The sequence below is a fragment of the Hibiscus syriacus genome, unplaced genomic scaffold, assembly GCF_006381635.1.
Source record: "Hibiscus syriacus cultivar Baekdansim isolate YM2019G1 unplaced genomic scaffold, ASM638163v2 tig00016637_pilon, whole genome shotgun sequence".
Classification (NCBI taxonomy): domain Eukaryota; kingdom Viridiplantae; phylum Streptophyta; class Magnoliopsida; order Malvales; family Malvaceae; genus Hibiscus; species Hibiscus syriacus.
The window spans coordinates 929,386-947,984 of record NW_024062389.1 but is presented as its reverse complement, the minus strand read 5'-3'; the positions used below and the strand labels follow the sequence as shown (position 1 = coordinate 947,984).

Here is an 18,599-nt window from a genome sequence, read left to right as displayed (position 1 = left end):
CCACAAATTCACTAATTTGTCTTTCTTTTGAGGACAAAGAGTAACCTTACAACTCCCTCAAGAATTATACCCCAAATTCTTGAGAACACTCTCTCCCAAAGAGAATAATACAAATTTTGCAAACTTACAAGGAAATCCTCACAAGGAAAGATGTTTGCACAATTCTAGAACAAAGAAAGAACACTCAAAATAATACAATTGAGCACAACAAGTGTTCTTGAAAGAAAAAATGAATATTAAATGAAATAGGCTTGAAATTGCTCAAACTTGAGGTTTGATGCTTTCTCTTTGATTCTCTCTTGATTCTTGATGATTGTTGTTGATCAATGGCTCCTAAGCTTGTTTAAATACACTTTGAATCATTTTTAACGTTGGGGATCATTAGTGGAGTCAATAGAGCCGTTATTGTGTGAAAACTATTAATAAAACAGCTGGGAGCATATGGTGCATCGATGCATAGGCAGTGACTATGTGTAATTTTCAAATATTTCGACTGTTGGCAGACCAGGTTCATCGGTGCACTTAGGGTGCATCAGTGCACTAATTTGCTTCGATGTTTCAAAATAGCCAGGGTGTATCGATGCATGACTTGTGCATCGGTGTACTAAATGCATTCGATGTTTCAAAATGTTCAGCAGTGCATCGATGCATGGCTTGTGCATCGGTGCATTAAATGAATTCAAAATTCAATTTAATTAGGAGTGTATCGATGCATGAACTAGTGCATCAGTACATCCCTTTGACAATTGAATTTTTGGCTCGTGTTTGGTTCCAAATACTTTGTGAAAATTGTTTCAAAAATATTTTAAGTTTAAAACATAATTTTACACTTTAGTAAGGTTTGAAATTGAACTTTGAAAGACTTGGATTCATATTTTGATATTCGAATAATTGTATCGAATATACTTAGAAAAATATTTGTAAAATCTTAAAATTCATTTATACTTAAATTGTTATATCAAAACATCAAAATATTTTCAACAAGTTCCTCAGAACTACATCCATAAGGACTTACCCTAAGCCCATTGGATGTAGGTGCCAACCTAAGAGAATATCTTGGGGCCTGAGAGCCTATTCAAAGGAGTACCTTAGGTCCTAAGAGCCTACCCAATGAAGTACCTTGTGGCTTTAGAGCCTACCCAAGGAAATGTCTTGGGGCCTCAGAGCCTACCCAAGGTCACCTTAGGTCCGTAAGGAATTACTAGCTTGATCAGAGTTAAACCTCCATACTCTAGAATCCTACCCAAACATTAGCTCAATAATCAGTTCATACAGTAAACAATAGATTCCATGATCCATAAATCAGGAACGGTTATATTTTCTAGTAAAAACAGGTAACTAGAGAGCACATATCATGTAGTCATGGTTCATAACCAGTAAATCAATACTTCAGTAAATCAGAATATCGAACAATTAAAAGATTCAGTAAATCAGTAAATTCGATAAATCACATTTTAGAACAGGTAAAACAAATCATATAGCACATATGGAACACACTAGATGATCCAATTATTTTCTAGAGGTACTTGGTATTTATCAGGTAGGGAACCACGAAACTTTTGTAAATTGATAGGATTTTAAAAATGAGATCATTATTAAAAAGGTTCGATAACTAACAGATTAATCATTCATTCATAAAGTGATACATTAGGATCATTTAGTATTCGAATATATCTGAAGGGTATTTAAGAACTATTGTATCATAATTACTTAAGATTCAGATATTCTAGGGGCGATTTAGTTAGTCAGATTCACAATGGCATTTATGTCATTTTGGTTCTATAAGATGTTTTAGCATTTAACTCAATAAAAGTAAAACGATTATTTGCAATATTCTATATTTGTAACGAATTATCGGCTACTGAGTCTAATCATGCAAAACATTTCTCATCATTGTAATACTTAGCAAGACTCTGGTAGGAACACTTCACGGATATTGACTTTTCTTTTTCTTTTTCTTTTTCATACTGACTGCACTATGTGACCGAAAAAATCCACCTTCATAAATCTTCATTGAACATATCCCGGTGAGGCATAAATATATTCATACGATAATTATTCTAACTCTCGAATCTTAACAATAGCAAGTATAACCGATAATCTTGGGTCATGATTCAAGCTTTAGGAGCAATACAACCTTTAATTTTATCAGTATTCCCAGGATTATTTAAAGATATTCCTTAGTCCAAGTCGCAAGGGTATTTAAATAATTTAAAATCTCAAGGGTATATAGTTATTATGGAGCTCAAAGGTACATCAGTTATATCAGAGCTCGGAGTATTTTGATCCAGTTGATGCTCATGGGTATTCTGGTCATTTCATTCAATTCAGTCTTTCCATTTAGTTTACTTAATTGATTTATTTCCGTCATTTCAAACAATTCAGACATAAAAAGTACTTACATGGTGTTAGTCTTTTAGTAATTGCTCAGAAATCGATAATTCTAGGTTTTGATTCTTTATGGAGGTTGTGAATTGATTATCAATGATTCCCCGAATAAGTCAAATTAACAGACGAATCAGTAATTTTATCAGGTCGAAAACTACTTCTCATGTCAAATCCACTAACAAGAGTAATTCCATGTCATTTTTACATCTCAGGGGCAATTTTATAATTTCTTATCTGGGTATTTTTGGTATTACAACTTTTAACGGGGATATTTAGAATTTAAGGTTTATGTGGTTAATTGCTACACTGATTAATCACTGAACTTGGAATTATTTATTATATGACTTCTAATTTTTAATAGAGTCATCCGAGTCTTATTAGTTTACATACTTTTTACTGTATTTGGATCGAGTTTAGAGATGATTGACTATATACATGTGACAAAATATATTCATCCATACATTAACCAATACCAACATGCTCCATAAAAGATGCAAAAGGTAGTAATATATTACCTTTATTTTTTAGCCATATCGGTTAACAAATTAAACTTCGTTTGATCCCCCTCAAACTTTAATTCCACGTCTCATAATGTCTCATATATATATCAACATAAATTACATAGAAAACGGAGCTTAAATGCGAAAACATATCAAATTGAGAGATTAATAAGTGAAAAACAATATATTGGGTTTGAATTTGGCGAAACGGACCTAAAAAACAAACTCAAGACATCGAAAAACATCAGGATAGATGTTTTCGGGAAAAGTCAACGGCTGGTCAACGACGATCAATGGTCAATGTTCGGTCAATGCCTGGTCAAATGTCAAGGCATGATCAATGGCTCGGCTCGGCTTGATGGCTCGATGACTCAGTCACGCTGGTGGTGATGACGCACACTAACGACGACCGAAACAGGGCGAATCGAAGAAGACTAACAGGGATGCGATTAGGGGGTTAGGGATTTGGGATTTTGGAAATTGGGATTTGGGTATTATCTAGATGTGGGTATATGGGCTAAGGCCCGCGGGCTACCTGTGTATCCCGTGACCCGTGCGGGTTTTCGACATCAAAAACTGAAGCTCGTTTAAATTGTGGGCTTTTTAGCCCATACCGTTAAACCCGCGGGTTTAATGGGTATAACCGCGGGTAGCCCGCGAAGCCCGCAATAGCCCGCTTAATTTAAAATTTATAAAATTTTAGAGAAAATAAACTTAAAGAATTTTATAGAAAAAGAAAATAAATTACCTATAAATATGATCTTACTTATAACCATTGTAGTTCTTAAATTTATTAGGCCATTTTTCATAATTCTACTGCTGGTTGAATTTTTTTTTCATTTACAATGTATCAAAATATTCTTCATTTTAAAAAATAAAAATTAAAAGATTTATATAGTATTTTAGTCTTATAAAATTTACATCATTATCAGTTTGATATTTAAAGATTTTTTATTTAATTTTGTCCTTTATTTTTTTCATGAAGTATGCTATCCATTTCTTTCTTTAATTATAAAAAGTCACGTAATATTCTAATAATATGTCACATGACACGTAATATTTGGATTAAAAATAATAAAGAAAAGTAAAAGAAAAAATTGAAAACATACTTTTCAATTTTTAAAGGCTTTTACAAAAGAAAATTTGTTGATTTGTATAATGTTTGACTTTGTTGAATTTTTCTGTTTGAATTTATGCTTCCAGACACTTCTGTGTCTTCATATTATAGCATTGAATAATCGTGTTTTATAAAAGTATAATGTGGTTATTGTTTTATTTGTTTTTCAATTTGGTGATATAAGTGAATATTGTTTTTTTTAATTTGAGTTTAAGTAATTATATCGTTATATACATATTAATGATTAAAAAATTTAAAAAATATATTATTTTATAATCATTTCCGGTTATTTAAAATAAAATTTAAATATTATTTATTTTTTTAGGGTGCTACCTTCCTTTTCAAGTTACTGGATCATTTTTAAAGGTGTAGAAAGTTAGAACATTATTTTTTATTGCATTTAAAGCATTTAAAATTATTTTTATTTAACGGGCCGCGAGTAAGCTTGTTTAACCCGCGAGTTAAATGGATGGGCTGCGGGCCTTAGAATTCAAAACCGTTTATAATTGTGAGCTTTTTAAACCGCTCCGTTTAAACCCGCACCGTTAAAACCAACGGGCTAAACGGACAGGTAGCCCGTATACCCACTATTATCACCTAGACTTAACCAATAATATATATATATATATAGATAATAAAAATATCACCAACAGTGACCTAGCCTAAATGGCTATAACATGAATGATCATTTTGGGGATAGGGGTTCGAATCCAGCCACCAAATTTGAATTTTTTTCTAACAAAAAAATGGGATAATTTAGGATTAAGTCCCTGAACTTCCTATAAGTTCTAAACTGGACTGTAAGTTCCAAAAACTTACAATTTAGTCCCTAAATTAATTAAATTTGGGGTGTTACAAAAACGTTAGAGGCCTCAATTTTAAAGGTAAAAAGTGAATTAAAAAAATTAGGGGCCTCAATTATTAAGGTAAAAGGTGAGATTGAAAAAAATTAGAAGTTCAATTATAAAGGTAAAAATGAGATTAAAAAAATTAAGGTAATCAATTATAAATATAAAAAAAGTATGATTGAAAAAAATTAATGGTCTCATTTATAAAGATAAAAAGTGCGATTACAAAAATTAGGGACCTCAATTATAAATATAAAAAATAAAATTGAAGAAAATAAAAGGACTCAATTATAAAAATAAAACATATAATAAAAAATAAGTGCCCTATAAAAAATAGGGCCCTTAACTATTGTTCAAGGTGCACCCCTACTAGTCAGTTCTGTCAACAACGACTTTCAACATAATAATAAAATATGACACATATAATAATAATAAAAAAAATTTGACCTAAGTCGGTAAATGGGTGAGGTTGTCGAGGTTAGGGGTGTAAACGAGTCGAGTCGAGTCGAGCTCGAATATTGCCAAACTCGACTCGAACTCGAAAAATGTAAATTTAAGCTCGACTCGAAAACTCGCAAGCCTAAAATTTTCAAACTCGACTCGAACTCAAAAGATAATATTTAAACTCGACTCGAACTCAAAAAGGCTCGAACTCAAAAAAAATTCAAGAGCTAAATTAAAGCTCGAGACTCAAACTCTATTGAAGCTCGATTCAAGCTCGATTCAAGCTCGATTAAAGTTTGAAGCCTAAGAGGGGGTTTGGAAGACGCGCCTCGGTTAGAACCGAATAAGTTACGTCATTGCCCCCAACGCAAATCTACCTTAAACATGTGTATCCTCACCTTTTATAATATCCCCAGCGCAAAGCTTCCCTAAACCTACCGATGTGTGATACTAGGATCAATACAAATCTGCCTTAAACATGCGTATCCTCGCCTTTTATAATATCCCCAGCGCAAAGCTTCCCTAAACCTACCGATGTGTGATACTGGGATCAATACATACCTTCCTCTTCCTTTTGTTCATCCACCACGTTTCCATGGCTGTAAATGGAACCTCCCTGCAAGGTAATTCTCGAACGAAACAAGCGGCTCTACATTTGCGTGATCAAGCACCAATCTCTCCTCTTCCTCCTCCCCAAATTTAATTCTTCCAGACCCCTCTCCAAATCACCCTTACGAGCAGATGAGGGACAGTAAAAACGCAAGCTAAAACAGGGGGAAAAAACTGAACACTCACAGAAACAACTTGCCAAGCGGCAAGAAAACTCGATCCTGGGTAAATAAAAAACCCTAAATTAGGTAGAGAAAACCCGATCTTGGGTAACCATAATAATTGAGAATTATTTTTTAATAAAAAAAAACTCGAATTAAAGAAAATTGTATGCTCTCGTACTACACAATACTACAAATTTAAAAAACCTGACCTTCATTACTGACATGTTTGTATTTTATAATCCATCATTATTTTATTTAATTTGTTTAATAATTAATTAATTCAAATTAAATATTATAAAATTTTATTAAAATTATATATAGAATTTACATTGTTAATTTTTAAATCTTATTTGTTGTATAAAATTCTTAATTTCTCGTCTTATTAAATCAACATCGATAATGTATTATAATTTTTGACTTATAATTTTTTAAATTAATTGTTAGTATCTAATTTATTAGTTGTAAAAATTTATAATTAGACGATTCTATTTTATTTTATAATATTAAAATCCAAACTGTTTGTTAATGATATTTTATCTTTTATTATATAATAGAGGAATGAATAGATTGACAATATAATTACATTTCTATTTCATAAATTTATAGTTTGGTATGTTATATTTTAATTTTTGTATTTCAATCACATTTGTTTAATTTTTCTTATTTGTTTTAAATGTTCAGATGTCATTTATGCTATTTTCCATATTATTTTAGGTTAAACCGAATATGATCAATTGCATATAAGACCCTGTAGTTTACGCGCATTTTGTATTTAAGTCATTGGTTTAATTCCAATTTTGTAAGTTTAATTTTACATTTGCGTGAATTTAATCATCATTCTAAATTTAGTATATTTAGCTTAAATTAATCCTCACATTTAGGTTTCTCTTAATTTAGTCCCTGTTTAGGATTGTTTTCTTTAATTAGTTGTGTATATTTATTTTTCATGTTGATATGTTTATGTATAAGTATGCGAATGATTTATTTAGGAGTCACATAACATCATTTTGCATAATTTGTACGTTACCTTCATGTGCATAACTTAACTCCTATCACATAATCGAATTAAGGGTTTATGGTTTAAGGGAGTTTAAGGTTTAGGGTATATGTTTATGGTTTAGAGTTTAGAATTTAAGGGATTAGGGATTAGGGATTAGGGTTTATGTTTTAGGATAGTTAGGGGTTAGGGTAGAAGTTAAGGTTTAGGTTTATGGTTTAGAGTTTAGGGTTTATGTTTTAGGGTTTAGGATTTTTAATATATTTTTAATAATGTAATTTTAAAAAATCTATAATTATAATATAAAATTTTTTCGAGCTGCTCACGAGCTTTTCGAGTCGAATATCGAGTAGCTCGTTTCAGCTCGTTAAGAAATCGAGTCGAGCTCGAGCTCGAGTCGAGTCCATTCGATCCGAGTATTTATCGAGCCTTGATCGAGTCGATCTCGAGTAGCTCGCGATCTGTCTCGTCTCATTTATAGCCCTAGTCGAGGTGAGGGTGGGTATTTGTGATTTGTGGTTTATGGTTTAAGTATGAGGTATGCGATATGATTTTTAATTTTCTCATTCTAATATTATGTGGCATAAATAATTATAAAATATGACACATCGTAAAAAGTATTAATAACATAAGCTATGACATTCGATTATTGGTGGAATGATTAAAACACGAGTAATTCAAAAGTTGATTAATTATATTGAATGTTTTAAAACTTAAATGAGTAAAATAGGAGAGAAAGTAAAGTTGAATGATGATATTCTCATTTTTCCCTTTATTTATTCTTAAAACTTCAGTTACAAAACAAACATGACATGGCGTTACGTGGAAAGATACTATTCGTCGGTTATAAAACTCATTTAGCCATACTGTCACAACACTTATTTTACTTCTATGTGGTTAACAAAAAAAAGAAGAGAACTTATTCAAAGTAAAAGAGAAGAAACAAACGCGGGTGATTCTGCTGTGCGACGCCTAAAAACGGCTAAAAATGGCGTGACCTGTTAAATAAGTAATCGGTTAAAATTTAGACCGGTTATGTTATATCATTTAACTGGAAATATTATCAAGTACAATAATATATTAGGTAGTGCTTATATAATGTAATAGGTAGCGCTTATATTGACCTATTCTCTAACTAAACATGTATATTTAAACTGGTAACATTGCAAATTTACCTATTACATTATAATTATCAGTTTTGATGTTTTTGGGATTGATACAATTTTAAATGTATCGACACTTTATGCATGCACCTCGTTGTGCTTTCATTTTGGGAAAAACGTATCGACACATATTTAAAGAGTGTCGATACATAATGTAAACTTATTTGATAATTAACCAGTATATTTTTACCGGTTACATTGTATTAAAATATCAAATGTTATACTTTTGTTATTGTAAAGTTTTTGTTCTTTTCTTACTGAGTTTTGCTTAAAATATCTAATTTTTTGTATTAAAAATGAAAATTCTGAAATAAAAATGACCACACAAGTAAACTTTTTTACTACCGGTTTTGTCATTTCTAGATCGATTTTGTCATATTTTTACCTGTTATATTGTTATGGATCAATACATTTTTATAAAGTATCGACACTTTATTGGCGCTATAACTTCTTTTATTTTAAATTCCAAAAGTGTCGATACTTATAATAAAATATTGACACTATCAACATATCCGGTAGCTCTTTACCGGTTTTATCATTTTGAGACCGGTTTTATCATATTTTTACATGTTATATTATTATGGATCGATACATTTTTATAAAGTATCGACACTTTATTAGCGCTATAACTTCTTCTCTTTTAAATTCCAAAAGTGTCGATACTTATAATAAAGTATCGACACTATCAACATATTCGGTAGCTCTTTACCGGTTTTGTCATTTCGAGACCGATTTTATCATATTTTTACCTGTTATATTGTTATGGATCGATACATTTTTATAAAGTATCGACACTTTATTAGTGCTATAACTTCTTCTCTTTTAAATTCCAAAAGTGTCGATACTTATAATAAAGTATCGACACTATCAACATATCCAGTAGCTTTTTACCGGTTTTGTCATTTCGAGACCGGTTTTATCATATTTTTACCTGTTATATTGTTATGGATCGATACATTTTTATAAAGTATCGACACTTTATTAGCGCTATAACTTCTTCTCTTTTAAATTTCAAAAGTGTCGATACTTATAATAAAGTATCGACACTATCAACATATTCGGTAGCTCTTTACCGGTTTTGTCATTTCGAGACCGGTTTTATCATATTTTTACCTGTTATATTGTTATAGATCGATACATTTTTATAAAGTATCGACACTTTATTAACGCTATAATTTCTTCTCTTTTAAATTCCAAAAGTGTTGATACTTATAATAAAGTATCGACACTATCAACATATTCGGTAACTCTTTACCGGTTTTGTCATTTCGAGACCGGTTTTATCATATTTTTACCTGTTATATTGTTATAGATCGATACATTTTTATAAAGTATCGACACTTTATTAGCGCTATAACTTCTTCTCTTTTAAATTCTAAAAGTGTCGATACTTATAATAAAGTATCGACACTATCAACATATCCGGTAGCTCTTTACCGATTTTGTCATTTCGAGACCGATATTATCATATTTTTACCTGTTATATTGTTATGGATCGATACATTTTTATAAAGCATCGACACTTTATTATGGCTATAACTTATTTTCTTTTAGATTCCAAAAGTGTCGATACTTATAATAAAGTATCGACACTATCAACATATTCGGTAGCTCTTTACCGATTTTGTCATTTCAAGACCGGTTTTATCATATTTTTATATGTTTTATTGTTATAGATCGATACATTTTTATAAAGTATCGGCACTTTATTAGCGCTATAACTTCTTCTCTTTTAAATTCCATAAGTGTCGATACTTGTAATAAAGTATCGACACTATCAATATATCCGGTAGCTCTTTACCGGTTTTGTCATTTCGAGACCGGTTTTATCATATTTTTACCTGTTATATTGGTATGGATCGATACATTTTTATAAAGTATCGACACTTTATTAGCGCTATAACTTCTTCTCTTTTAAATTCCAAGAGTGTCGATACTTATAATAAAGTATCGACACTATCAACATATCCGGTAGTAATTTACCTGTTTTGTCATTTATAGACCGTTTTTGTCATTGTTTTACCTATTTTATTGTTATGGATCAATACATTTTTATAAAATATCGACACTATCAACATATCCGGTAGCGCTTTACCTGTTTTGTCATTTATAGACCGGTTTTGTCATTTTTTACCTGTTTTATTGTTATGGATCGATACATTTTTATAAAGTATCGGCACTTTCAATATATCCGGTAGCGCTTTATCTGTTTTGTCATTTATAGACCGGTTTTATCATTTTTTTAACTGTTATATTGTTATGGATCGATACATTTTTATAAAGTATCGACACTCTCAATATATCTAGTAGCGCTTTACCTGTTTTGTCATTTATAGACCGGTTTTGTCATTTTTTTACATGTTATATTGTTATAGATAGATACATTTTTATAAAATATCAACACTTTCAATATATCCAGAAGCGCTTTATCTGTTTTGTCATTTATAAACCGGTTTTGTCATTTTTTTACTTATTATATTGTTATGGATTAATATATTTTTATAAAGTATCGACAGAAACCGACAAGCTAAGTTTGTCGGTTGTCAAATTTTTTAATATTTCTTTATGATTTCCACCTATTACATTATTATTACTCGATATTTTTAATAACGCTAAACCAAATTTATCAAATATCTTTTAATATATCCGATAACGCCGTATATTAATCCTATATTAGTCCGTTCCGGAAACAATCTCAACAAATCCTAGCTGAACCAAAAAAAATCGCAGAGAATGAAGGATCTTTCATAGATCTCTTCCCATTTATAAAAGCAACTTATTTTATTTTGACCGGATTGGGTTGGTTTTAGAAAAGAAGGAAGGCGATGTCGACCCCGGCAAGGAAGAGGCTGATGAGAGACTTCAAGAGGCTACAACAGGATCCGCCTGCTGGTATTAGTGGGGCTCCTCAAGATAATAATATCATGCTTTGGAACGCTGTCATTTTTGGGTATTTCTCATTTTCGTCATTGCTTCTCTTTTTTTTTTTTTAATTTTAATTATTGGAGTTTTCCATATTTTTGCAGACCCGAAGATACTCCATGGGATGGAGGTAACGCGTCTTTTTTTTTTGTTTTCTTTCATTTGAATTTTATGAATTTTTAGTTTTATTTGTTGGGATGTTGATGTTTTCTTATGGGATTTTGCCGGAGTTTTGAAGCTTTGGGCTGTCAATTGTTTTTTATTTTTGGGTTTTTGGTGAAGTTGATAAAATTGTATGATTTTGTTGTTCCAGTTCTCGCTGATTTAATCATTTTCCATGAAATATGAAATGCTATGGTTTTTTTTTGTATGTTTTCTTAAATCAATAAGCAGTTATACTTGATTCAAGCACGCATGATTTTTTTTGAGTTGGTGGAGATACTCCGTGGGATGGAGCGCTGTTGAATTTTTTTATCAATCTGTTTTTTCGTTGATGAACTGTTTGTAGGTTATGGCTCTAGTGTTTATCTTTTGTGTGTGCTTCTGTTGTGTTTTGGCCATAATATGAATTGCATTTTCTTACTTTTCTTTGCCACTATCATCGTTCAACATTTCTTTGACCAGTATAATGTGTAGAATTAATGACTCATGTTCAATGAATTAACTGGTTATTGGAATTTTGGGGGAGTTTCCCCCTTGTTTCAGGGAGTTAATGCTATACCTTGCAGAAATGTAACATGCTATACCTTGCTTTGGTTTAATGGGGTAAGGGTAGCAAGAGTAAGACTCAATAAAAGTGTTAAGTTTCTGGTGATTTATCATTTCGGTTTTCAGTTCCCCCTTGCCTCCGGAAAAAAAATCATGTTTTCAGTTGCATTTTCTTGAGCTTTGATGAAATTTGTCTGTAATCAATAAAATGGAAATTTAATAAATGAAAATTATGAGTTTTCAGTGAGCCGACACCATAGTCACTGATATCTTAGATTTCTTCCTTCTAATTCTTGTGTAATCTTTTTCACCATCTAATTGATACTTTGCTGTCATGTTTTTAGGATAATAAATTCATTTTTTATTTCTCATGTAACGTGAGCATTTTCTTGAAATTTCTCAGGTACGTTCAAGTTAACTTTGCAGTTTACAGAGGATTATCCAAATAAGCCTCCGACAGTCCATTTTGTCTCACGAATGTTTCATCCAAATAGTATGTATCATTGGTTTTAATTGTAGTCTTATGTGCTAATATTCCCGTTTTGCTTCATTTCCCTCAAAAAGATTGTTTTGGTTTGATCAGCCTATGCGGATGGGAGTATTTGTCTGGATATTTTACAAAACCAGTGGAGTCCTATTTATGATGTTGCAGCTGTACTCACCTCTATCCAGGTGGCATTTATTCCATTTTAGCTTTTTATTTTCTTTCTGAAGAAACTTTGTTTCATCACTGGCTTCACCTAAACCATGGTATTCACAGTTCGCTGAATTTCAAATGAGTTCATTTCTTTACATGAGTGATTGTTTTCCTTGGTGCATCTGTTCTCCTGCAACAAAACATGTAGCTTTTGCTTAAGTTTAGTCTATCACATCACAACCTTCAATACAATGAGCATACTTTTCATTGATATTTCAGTCATCAGGATTACCTTCTTAAAGCATATCCTTATGAGAAGCCTTTATTTGAATACATTTCAGTTAGTATTATTAATGTTTACTGTACAAGTCATTCATGTATTGCTGGTGTGTTTGCATTCAGTGTTTATCTTTATTTGGCCAATCAGTATTTATGTTTAACAAAAAAGGAAACAGGTCAGAAAAAAGAAATTGACACATACAATACATGGAGATTTTTTTCACAACATAGACACGTTGACAAACATAAACAGTTTCTGAAGCCAATGATTGGACTCCATAATTGAACCATGAAAGTCTGTATATCAAACTTTTATAAAGCAAAGATATTTGAATGGACTGGAGTGGTTACGAGGATAATGCAAAATAAACTGAGAATAGTGGATGATACATGTGTGGTTGAGATACATGCTGCATAAATAAGCTGTAATTCTATGTATTATGATTCAGTGGTAGGCCAGTTTGAAAATAAGCTAGCTGTCATATTCCTCACCTTTAACTTTTGTCTTTTTTTCCTTTTTAGCTTCCCTGTAGTTTTTGTCCATGCAGAAAATAAGTACTCACTGTCAAATTTCTTCTCATAGGTAAGAATGTCTTTGTTCTTTAGCAAAGTTCTTTACCAGGGTGGACCACAATTAAGGGATGGAGGGTTTCTCTTTGTATGTATGAAAATCCCTATCTTTATAACAAAGTCTATAAAACAGAAGAGTGACTGATCTATGTGACCTTAGTGGCAGATCTTAGTCTTCTAGCTTTTTATGTGTTTCAAATATTTTTCTATAACTAGATAATTGGGGAAGAGTTTGGAGGAACTTTGACTTATATTTTCTTTTCTATTAACTCTTCTTCAATAATCAATGGAAGTAAAATTCATAAAGTTGAAAAAGGTTGCCTATTTGTTATGCCTTCACATTGAAGGGAAATATAGAAGAGTGCACCGTAAACGGTTAACAAGGAGACATAACATTAAACAAGGACGATTTTGTAAATAAATAAATCTAAGGTATATCTATAGAAGCCAGTTTCTAGGAGGATCGCTAATGTCAGAGAAACTAGAATTAAAATAGTTACATACTGTGGGAACCATGTTGCATCTTATCTTTGACTGAACATGTGAATAACAGATTTCCTTTCTCCATTAGAATTTATCTACTCTCTTCACATTTCTCTTTTTTTGTTGTTTTCCTTGGTTGATGAATACCTCTCATACCATGCCTTGGCATCTTTAATCAATTATCTCAAAACTATATGGGAACATCTTCAACCATGAGGCCATGACTTGAATTTTTGTAAAGGAGGCAAGCCCATGTATCTTTTATACTATGGTTCAACAGTTTAAGTAGGCAGTTGGAGTCCACATTTTGGTTGAATTTCTTATGGCATCATATGAGCACATCGAGTTTAATCCTTTTTACAGTTGTGAAGAGATCTAATATGTTTTCGATTCCTCAGTCCTCACAACTTTAACCTGTTTTCCGTTGTTAAATCATTGTGTGCATTTGACACGAATTGCTTTTAAACTTGTGATTTACATGTCAGTGTTCGATGTTCATAAAGCAAGCATTTTGAAATTGGGCTCTAACGCAGCCTTGGTTGCATATAACTGGTTCTTCTTTTTAATTATCAGTATACGGTTGGTTTGCATTGCTCAAGAGTCTTGGAAATGTGTATCTCATATTCTCAATTAAGGCAGACTAAACATGCTAATGAAAATGTTGTGCTTTTGCCAGTCTCTACTTTGTGATCCAAACCCGAACTCTCCAGCAAACTCCGAAGCTGCTCGAATGTTTAGTGAGAATAAGCGGGAGTACAACAGAAGAGTCCGTGAAATTGTGGAGCAGAGCTGGACTGTTGACTAAGTGCAGTGTTGTAGATTGTAAGCTGGCATCATTCCATGAAAAATTCTGAGGGTGGTGGTGCTAGCGGAACTCGAAAAACCGCTCTAGCTTTGTGTTCTGGGAACGAAGTACTATAGTCTGTTTTAGTTTGGTTGATGATTTCTTTTGAATTGGGTTTTTATTTTTACTGGTTTCTTGATGTTGAATCCTATTCCTTCAGCTTATAATGTAACTGTGTCAATGTCTTGTTTATACGAGTTATCTATTTTCTGGTACTTATGTGTAGGCAAAAGACGACTGTTTTTGCGCCTACAGCCCCAAATTGGTGGAAGCATTTCGTTGTAATAGAATTTGTAAGATTTTCAAACAATATCAATCGTTGCTTGCCTGGTTTCGCTTGCCCATGGTTGAAACTAGGTGACGCTCTTGTTTGTCATTCTCAGTAACCTAAACGGATTGCGATATAATGAAGGTTGTTTAGGTAAAACAAATATCGAAATATGCCAACAACAAATGCAACGGTGGCAACGGATTTTCGAGCTTTCAGGACATAGAGAAACCTCAAGTGAAATATGCATACATGGAACTTGAAACATCAAATAATATGCATACTGAACAAAAAAAGTTGATTCATAATCCAAACGTGAATGAGCAGGGATTTGATCATACCCGCGAGAACTGGCCACCGTAAAATTTGTTATTGTTCCCGGCAATATGAGAATCAAGAGGAGTCAACTTCAACAATCCGGGTGGGAAATTTATTCCCCATTCTACCAGTAAATCCAGTCTTTATCTTGTCATTTTTATCAGTGCAGATGAGGACCATATATGTATAAGTTGTTCCCAACACCCACTTCCTATCATAGGTAACATCAACACGAGTGATTGGAGAATCGAGCCCCGGAAGAGCTGTCTTGGCCTACCTCATCGGAGTCTTTGAATACAACCTGATCTTCCCATCTCACGAACCGACCACGATCGATCTCTCACTGGTACTAGCAAAGCACTGAAAATTTGTTCCTCTCGAGAATGTGTCCAATGCAATACAGGTAATCACTTTTGCCAATGTCTTGGACCATCATCCCTTTCCTATCTCTCATTGGCACAACAGATTACCATCCAATCCCAAAAATATAGATGCAGATGGATCCAATTATGACCTCGATAATATCCCTCATTGTACAATCGGTTGTATCCTTCTCAAATTTCCATTCCAAAACATTCTCAAACTAACGATTCTGAAACTGGGTAACAACTCTTCGTCGGTTAAAAACATCATAGCCTGGGCAGTTTTATCAAAGAAATCAACTCTTTTTTTATCCTCAAACATTTCCAAATGCATTTCAGCCGAATCCCGAGCTTCCAAAACCCAACATCATCATCGCCACTGTTGATTTAGAAGTCTTGATAAAATTATACGAAGTGAGCTTATCGGAGATCACCCATTTGACTTTGGAATTCGTGGTTGCAATTGGAGAAAATCTGGATATGTTCTCCGTAACGTTAGTCTACTGTTAGGGGTTGTCTCTGGAAAGACGGATTAATATACGGATAATATACGGTGTTACCGGATACATTAAAAGATATTTAACAAATTCGATTTAGCGCTACCGGAAATGTTGAGTAATAATAATGTAGTAGGTGTAAATCATGAAGAAATATTAAAAAATTTGGCAACCGACAAACTTAGCTTGTCGATTTGTGTCGATCCAAATAAAAATGTATCGATCCATATCAATATAACAGGTAAAAATATGACAAAACCAGTTTAATTATGACAAAACCGGTAAAGCGCTACCGGATATGTTGAAAGTATCGATTACTTGAATATAAGTATCGACACTTTGGGAATTTAAAAGAGAAGCAGTAATAGCGCCTATAAAGTGTCGATACTTTATAAAAATGTATCGATCCATAACGATATAACAGGTAAAATTATGACAAAACCGGTCTCGAAATGAAAAAACCGGTAAAGAGCTACCAGATATATTGAAAGTGTCGATACTTTAATATAAGTATCGACACTTTGGGAATTTAAAAGAGAAGCAGTTTTAGCCCATATAAAGTGTCGATATTTTATAAAAATGTATCGATCCATAATAATATAACAGGTAAAAATATGACAAAATCGGTCTCAAAATGACAAAACCGCTAAAGAGCTACCGGATATATTGAAAGTGTCGATACTTTAATATAAGTATCGACACTTTGGGAATTTAAAAGAGAAGCAGTTTTAGCGCCTATAAAGTGTCGATACTTTATAAAAATGTATCGATCCATAACGATATAATAGGTAAAAATATGACAAAACCGGTCTCAAAATGACAAAACCGGTAAAGAGATACCGGATATATTGAAAGTGTCGATACTTTAATATAAGTATCGACACTTTGGGAATTTAAAATAGAAGCAGTTTTAGCGCCTATAAAGTGTCGATACTTTATAAAAATGTATCTATCCATAACGATATAACAGGTGAAAATATGACAAAACCAGTCTCGAAATGACAAAACCGGTAAAGCGCTATTAGATATATTGAAAGTGTCAATACTTTAATATAAGTATCGACACTTTGAGAATTTAAAAGAGAAGCAATTTTAGCGTCTATAAAGTGTCGATATTTTATAAAAATGTATCGATCCATAACGATATAACAGGTAAAAATATGACAAAATCGGTCTCGAAATGACAAAACTGGTAAAGCGCTAATTGATATATTGAAAGCGTCGATACTTTAATAAGTACGTGTAATAAATTATCGATACTTTCAAAGAAATAGGTAAATATCCTATCGAAAGTATCGACACTTGGGGTATTGTATCGATGAAATATAAATAACATATCCAGTGAAAATATAAAGGGCATAGCTAAATTTTCTCTGAAAATAGATAGAACACGGATGATTTTTGAAATCGAAGCATAATTGTTGCTGCATTTTAGAAGGCATTTCTAAAGCGAAGTTTGTTTGTTTGTTGCTCAGTTGAATCGAAAAGTACGTTGTTGAAACCCTAGTTTTTTATTATTACAGTAATCGGAAATAGGGTTTTTATGTGTTGTTTGGGGTTTTCTAAGTAAAGAAGCATTTGAGACCGATTACAAGTAGAAAGTGATATTCTAGGTAAAATATAAATATCGATACTTTTATTAAATATTATAGGTAAAAAATGATATTATAGGTTGTATAAATGTGCCTATACTTGGAGTATTGAGTATTCCCATTCGTTTGAAGGAAATAGGGATGAGGGTTTTTGGGTTTGGTTTGAGGATTTTGAATCGAAGCTAAGAAGGATTTGAGACCGATTATATAATATTATAGGTAGAAAATAAACATGGATACCTGTTTATAATATTATAGGTAGAAAATAATATTGTAGGTTGTATAAATGTACCGACACTTGTTGTAGTGGACATTCAAATTCTTTTAAAGGAAATCATTTTACTACATTGTATATTGAATAAAGTGTATGTAACCAGTATTTGATTTGATTTTCTAAACTGATATATGAAGGGAAAATGAAGTCAAAGGATCTTGGAATTGTTGGTGGAGAAGATGACTTTGAAATTGGGGCCGATGGTCGAAAGCAACTAAAGGGTGGATATATGTACTTCTAGTAAGTATCAATGTCTTTTTTATTATTATTGAAATGGTAATTGGATTAAAGTATTTAAGAACTTTAAATTGATTACAAATTTTAAATGTTGACAGTATAACCGAATGCGAAAAGATGAAGGAATGTGGCAAACACATCGCTTCAGTATGTAAATTGAATTTGACATTGAGTATTATTTAGTGTTAATGTATTGATTAAGAAATGTTTATGCTTAATATTAGGTGAGAAATGATGTGTTAGAGAAATGGAATTCGATGAGTGATGCTGAGAAGGAGCCTTTCATGGCACAGTCAAAGAAGGATCGTGAAGAATACAAAGAATGGAGGAAGGCACATGAAAAGAATGTATTCATTAAACTTGTAAATACGTTGATAC

The 18,599-nt window shown here is 32.2% G+C and overlaps 1 protein-coding gene across 1 annotated transcript; it reads left to right on the top strand.

Annotated features, from left to right (window-relative positions):
• The first annotated feature begins 10,948 nt into the window (after window positions 1–10,948).
• LOC120208589 (ubiquitin-conjugating enzyme E2 2-like) lies at window positions 10,949–14,865 on the top strand. Its single transcript, XM_039207817.1, has 5 exons — window positions 10,949–11,180; window positions 11,257–11,282; window positions 12,264–12,353; window positions 12,444–12,532; window positions 14,506–14,865. Exons 1-5 carry the CDS (start codon window positions 11,056–11,058, stop codon window positions 14,632–14,634), a joined length of 459 nt encoding a protein of 152 aa, XP_039063748.1. The 5' UTR covers window positions 10,949–11,055; the 3' UTR covers window positions 14,635–14,865.
• Window positions 14,866–18,599: the final 3,734 nt, after the last annotated feature.